The sequence below is a fragment of the Hirundo rustica genome, chromosome 4, assembly GCF_015227805.2.
Source record: "Hirundo rustica isolate bHirRus1 chromosome 4, bHirRus1.pri.v3, whole genome shotgun sequence".
Taxonomy (NCBI): domain Eukaryota; kingdom Metazoa; phylum Chordata; class Aves; order Passeriformes; family Hirundinidae; genus Hirundo; species Hirundo rustica.
The window spans coordinates 11,666,186-11,672,185 of NC_053453.1; the positions used below are offsets into that span (position 1 = coordinate 11,666,186).

The 6,000-nt window shown below is 49.0% G+C and overlaps 2 protein-coding genes across 5 annotated transcripts in view; one reads left to right on the forward strand and one right to left on the reverse strand.

The window, feature by feature from the left end:
• The window catches only part of PHTF2 (putative homeodomain transcription factor 2), a 62,871-nt gene extending 61,057 nt beyond the window's left edge, over positions 1–1,814 (reverse strand). For 2 of the 3 annotated variants that reach the window (XM_040062232.2, XM_040062233.2), the window contains exon 1: positions 1,756–1,780. The gene's annotated coding sequence lies outside the window, so the exon portion shown is untranslated. Of the gene's footprint in view, positions 1–1,755 lie in introns of all 3 variants that reach the window. The other variant, XM_040062231.1, reaches the window with a different exon arrangement.
• Positions 1,815–2,262: 448 nt separating this feature from the next.
• On the forward strand, positions 2,263–5,589 carry TMEM60 (transmembrane protein 60). 2 transcript variants are annotated; one of them, XM_040062296.2, is made up of 3 exons: positions 2,348–2,401; positions 2,785–2,834; positions 4,931–5,589. In XM_040062296.2, exon 3 carries the CDS (start codon positions 4,973–4,975, stop codon positions 5,375–5,377), a length of 405 nt encoding a protein of 134 aa, XP_039918230.1. In that variant the 5' UTR covers positions 2,348–2,401; positions 2,785–2,834; positions 4,931–4,972; the 3' UTR covers positions 5,378–5,589. The 2 variants fall into 2 exon arrangements, with proteins under 2 accessions (XP_039918229.1, XP_039918230.1); XM_040062295.2 differs by lacking the exon at positions 2,785–2,834 and having other exon boundaries at positions 2,263–2,401.
• The last annotated feature ends 411 nt before the right edge of the window (positions 5,590–6,000 follow it).

Below are 6,000 nucleotides of genomic sequence, written 5' to 3' on the forward strand. Positions count from 1 at the left end.
TACTGGAACAGAAATAGGACTTCTGAGAAAAGGATTATCCTTTCCAGGGAGTCACAAGCAAAGAGGCAAATCAAAGAAGATCACCAAAACTTCAGAGCTACAAAAATAGCCAAATGCATACAGCTATTTATAACCCAGAGATTTATTCACAGAACACTTTTAGCCTCTTAACCTCAGGGAAACAGAAAGTCTGATGCCAAGTGCTAATGTATGTAACAGAAATACATCCTTCTGCTGCTTACTGACCACTCCAAGTGCAGCTGAAGATATTAGGATTCACTTACTAGGATTAACAGGTTATTTCAAGTGATGCACTTCTCCCTGATAAAACAGATACCACCATCTGTTTAACATCATCAACAGGAAGATATAAGCAGACAAATTACTGATGACACATAGTACGTAGTCTCATTCCTGTTAGAGAACTTGTGTATCCAAACTGTAAGACAAGCTGCATTTTCTGTAGGAATATTTCTTCACAAAGAATTTCAGAACATTAATTAAAGCACTTTCAACAAGTCTGTTTTTCCAATTAATTACTTTTTCCAGTTAATTATATGACAGATGGATAAGACACTGGCAAATTTGGAACAAAATGCAGGACTCAGCAGCATTACTTTTCAAGTGACCAATAACATGTAAAAGCAATAAAAGGCAAAATACCAGGCACAGAGCTTGACACTATGGACTCAAAGTTTCATTGACTCTGATACACCTGAGTAACACGCACTCAGAGGCTAGGTATGAGAAACAGAACCAAAAGTAACAAACACCTGGACAGTTCTAGTTCTGTAGGATAAATTTTCCCCGGCTCCTTTCTTTCTCACAGAAAAGACAACAAATAAAATGCAAAGAAAATGAATGTGATGGCATAAATTTTGAGTGATGAGAAGCTCCTTCACATTTTGACTCCCAAATGGAAAAACCAAGGATAAGCTATAGTCAGGTTGCCACTGTTTAAGGGTGGGGGGGGGGAAAAAAAAAAAAAAAAAAGTCAAGAAAAAGAAAACGTGAACGCGTATAAAACAGAAGAATACAAGAGACGAGGTCAGAGACGAAGATGAAGATGCTGAAATTCAGGACCTTTCAAAGGAAGCAGAAAACACATTCTATCACCTGACACAGGCACCGAGGCAGCTCACGGTACGGTCACGCAGCTCAGCGGGGAGAAGGTGCCTCACAGCAGAGCCGGAGCGGGCAGGCAGAGCCCCAAGCACGGGAAGGGCCCCGGACCGCAGCTGCACCTCTGCCGCCCGCACCGACGCCGGCGGCAGAGGACACGGCAGCCCGGGCACCGACGGCTCCGGGACGGCGCGGCCGCTGCCCGGCCGGACCCAATGCGGGTCCGCGGCGCTGCGGGCGGGGGCCGCTCGGAGCCTCGCTCGGACCCCCCGCCCCGGCGGCGCCGGCTCCCGCCGGAGGGAACCGCGGCGCCGCGGAGGCCGCGGGCCGCCCGCCCGTGCCCCGGCCGGGGATCCCCCGGGAGACGGCGAGGGGCGGCAGCCGCCCCGGTCCCGCCGCCCCGCCAGGAGAGCCGCGGCGGCGGCGCCGCCGGTGATGCGCGCCCCGCGCCTCCGCCGCGCTGTTCCCCAGCACCGAGAGGGCACCGCCGCCTCGCCCCGGCCGCCCCCCCGCGCCCCGTTCGCTCCCTTCCCCAGCCGCGCGGGGAACGCGGCGCCCCGGTTCTCCCCCCGCCGCTGCCCCGGCGGGGCTAGGACGCCGCCGGGTGCCGGAGCCCCCCCGCCGCCATCTCACCGTTCGCCGGTGCCGCGGGGCAGCGCGCGCCGCACGCAACGGCGGCGGGAGCGCGAGGCGGCGGCGGGAAGGCGCGCGCGAGGCAACAGCTGGCGGGGGAAGCGGGAAGGGGGGGCACGGCGCGCGCGCCCAGGCGGCAGCGGCGGCAGCAACAGCGCGCCACCCGCGCGCGCCGCCGGGCCGGGGGCGGGGCCGGCGCGGGGCCGGCAGCCAACGGCGGCACCTCCCGCCTCCCGGTGGGCGGGGCCGGGGCGTGACTGGCGGCATCGCCGTCTAACGAGAGGGTGAGGGAGGCGGGGCTGCGCTTGACGGACAGGCCGCGGGGCAGAGGCGGGGTCGATTGCCCTTCTACCAATGGGCGGCGGGGGCGGGGCTCCAGGCTGAGTCTCCGCCGGCCGGGGTGGGCGGCCCGAGCTCGAGGGGCGTCACGACGGCTGAGGGGAGGAAGGGGGGATTAGCTTGAGCGACGTCGCCGTCGCCCAATGACAATGGAGGACGGAGGGACGCGCGTCCCCGCCGCCCAATAGCAGGAGCGGGACCGGTGAGGGAGGCGGGCGGATCCCTGAGGCGGAGCGGGAGGGGAGGGCCCGGCGCCCCCTCAGCTGAGCGCGGGCCCCGCGGACCGGGGGATGCGCCGGGATCTGCGGTAGGTGACGGGCAACGAGGGGGAACTTCCGTCTCGGGGACCTCGGACACGGCCGGGGAAGCGGGGCCTGGCGGGACAAGGCCATGAGGCCGAGAGAGGGCCCATATTCCTGAATACAAAGCTGTGTTTAAGTGGGATTTTAAATCAGGCCTAACGCAGTATGTCTTTCTAAGCGTTAAATTACCCATACGATCGGAATAGGCTCTAAAACCGTATTTAATCGAACTGGGGTTCTGTTTAATTATCACCATAATACGAATCTCAGGGATTTTTTAGGCGATGTTCAAGTTTTAAATCTGAATGTATGCGTTCATGTTATCGTTACTACTGACCTGAGTGTCATGTGTAAGTTGCCCTCCTCTTTATTTTTTCCTTCTAAACAGGACAGAATTAGCTATCATAATATCCTCGTTATGCAGATCATCCCACCAAGGTCAGTGATGCTCCATGGATATTTCCTCCTCACTGAAAATATTCACTCCCTAATTATGTAGGTTCTATAATAGGAGTCAATAGCTTTTTTTTTTATTTTCACAGTCTGACATCCCATCAGTGTTCTCATTGAAGAGCCAGTTCAGACCTGTAGCACAGCTGCATCCTTTTCCCAGTGTCACCCATCTTGTTGGGATAGCTGGGCTCTGGCAAAGAATCTGCCCATCATCTTTCTTTCAGCATGAGATAATCAAATGCTTCATGTAATCAAACCCTTCATTGTTATGTCAGCTCTATACCCAGCTCTCAGCCTTCAAAATCTGGTAGTTTCTTTACTTGGTCTCTTAAGATCTCAAAAGTACACTTGGATTTTCTTGAGTTTTTATCTAAAAATGCCCCTAAAACTGACTGGAGCCTTGTTGTCCTGCCCAGTCTGGCAGTAACATCTATTAGGTCAGAGAAAGGCAGCGTAACTTCTTCCCACGCTGAATCTTCTGCCTGTTTTTTCCAGTTGTTGCAAAGTGGTTCTTGGCAAACTGAAAGAATTTTCAAGTGAGCAACCTTCAAATTGAGTAGCCCTATGTAATACATCTTCAGTAGCCTTGTGTTTCCTCCAGAGACAGGTGATAGCACCTTCTTTGAGTATCTGATAACCTGATACTTCTAAGAGTGTTGAGTTTCTTTTTTCCTTTCAGACCCAAGTTTCCAGTCTGTTTCTGTGTGGTTTCTGCTTTCTCCAGTTTGCTAATAAGAGAGTCTGCTTCTTGTAGTGTTTGTAGCATTGATTTCTAGAACTAGTTTTGAAAAACTTTCTCACAAAAGAATGTTGAAACTTCCCTCCTTCTAGTAGCAAATCTTATCTGAGCACAGATTTTGTTCAACTTCCTAATCTGGAAAAGAACTATCCCAGTTAAAAAGAAAAAGGTGGCAGTGGATTTCTGCATGTTGGGTGAGTTCAGCAGCCATATCAGGTGATGTTGTGTGCATTGGTGATAACACAAAGGAGCAGCAGCCTCTGGGCTCAGGCACTGGGCACAGAAGGGAAGCAGCTCTTGTCCTCCCCTCAGCATCTGGTGCTGAGGATTCGATGCTTCAGAACACAACATCCCACTTCCAGTAACTCAAATGTTTTTGTAGTCTGGAGCTAATCAAAGCTCATTTTCTTATTTCAGGTGAAAGACTATTAGTGTTCTAAAGAGAATTATTAAAAAATTTAACTCAATTTCTTAAAATAACTAAAATACCTATTTCAGCACCATTTCACTGGTAAAAATTACTCAGTTTTCTAGCATGAAATCTAGAGGAAGATCACAGTCCTTCACATTTTTGTTTTTTGCACTTGTAGTGAAAGGTTTTTGGCAGATGCAGCAGTAAAACTTTCCAGTTAGGAATATAAAAACTTAACTTTCATGACTGTAGTGGCAGATGTATTTGTCTTGTTTTTCTTTCGTCATGACTGCAGAGAAATTTAAATATCCTACCCAGCCAATAAACTTGTCAGCCAGTGTCTGAATACTTGAGATACCTGCCAAAAAGCAAACGTTATCTGTAGCTTCTAGTAATTTCAAGATTGCTGGCTGACAGAAAGCTGGGCAGCGTCACTGGCTCAGTTTGAGCCCAGGTCACTCCAGCTGCAGCTCTGCAGACTGCAGGATCTCCCCCAGGGTTTTTGTACTCCTTTGTGCTGGTTCACATTTTACTGTGGTTATTTTGTTACAGAGATAGAATTGTTTTGTTTTCAAGTGTTAGCTATGAGTGCGTCAGTTGTGGTGGAAAATGGATCTAAACATATTCTTAGCATTCAAAAGTCCCCTAAATGAGTCTGACAGCTTGTTTAGGATTAAAGTACATTTCGTTTCACAGAACAAGTTTAGATTAAGGCCGACATAGCTGACTTAAGGCACTCCAAGGGAATGGTGGACTGGAACAAACACTGTTCAGCTGAGCGTGGTAGTTGTGAAAGCGCTAGGAAGCACTACGTGGGTGGGGTTAGGAGTGGGAAGGCAAGAGCAAGGAGTTGGGCTCCTTTATGGAATATGCCTAATGGTGGTGTAGTGCCATCTTTTGATGCCCTTCCTCCCCATTTTATTTTGTTAGGTTGTTACTGACAGCAAAGCACTTCCTCTCAAAGCTGTTTAAATGAGAATGTCCCTGGCGCAAAGAGTGCTGCTGACATGGCTTTTTACGTTACTCTTCCTCATCATGCTGGTGCTGAAGTTGGATGAGAAAGCGCCGTGGAACTGGTTCCTTATTTTTATTCCAGTGTGGATATTTGATACAATTCTTCTAGTTATGCTAATTGTAAAAATGGCTGGACGGTGCAAGTCTGGCTTTGACCCTCGCAATGGCTCCCAGAACATGAAGAAGAAAGTCTGGTACCTCATTGCAATGCTGCTGAAATTGGCCTTCTGCCTGGCCCTGTGTGCGAAGCTGCAGCGATTCACCACCATGAAACTGGCCTATGTGTTCATCCCGCTCTGGGCCTTGCTGATCGGGGGCATGGTTGAGCTTGGATATAATATCTTCTATGTACGAAGAGACTAAGCTATGCCAAGCGGTTTCCAGCGCCAAGATTGGCACCAAATTACTAGATTATTACCATTTTGCCACAAATTTGATCTTCAAACTAGAAAGTCAAATGAGTCAAGCTGGAGACTTGAGCTAAAGCAAGCTGAAGACTGAAAGTAGACTTGTTTCATTTTTTTATTTTAAAACTCACATATGCTCTTGTAAATAAAAGTATTTGTTCAACATAAGATGTTCTAATATGATTACTGTTGTTACATGGAATAAGATACAGGTTCTTCACCTGCAGGTAGAAGACCTTGTCAAAGAAACCACAAATGTTCTACCCAGTATTCAGCATATTGAGTGATCCTAGGAGAGAGGACTGTTTTCTGCCACTTATGCTGTAAGTCAAGAAATAACCAGTTAACAGTAATTTCCATAAGGAGCTAAATTTGCTTTAAAAATCAGTAACAGTTGACAGCAGCCAAATAAGAGCAAGAAAAGGAATAAAGTAATACACCTTTTTTTTTTTTTTGGACAGTGGGATTCCATTACCAGTCTAAAAATAAGCACTGTTTTCTAAGCTGCTGAAACAGCCTATAACCTGTATGATAGGGAACCTTAGGGAACACAGTTGGCAGCTGAGCTGTGCCAGCAGT

Bases quoted from the DNA above. Each gene is read 5' to 3' on its own strand.
- TMEM60 (XM_040062295.2), top strand. From the start codon at position 4,973: ATGAGAATGTCCCTGGCGCAAAGAGTGCTGCTGACATGGCTTTTTACG.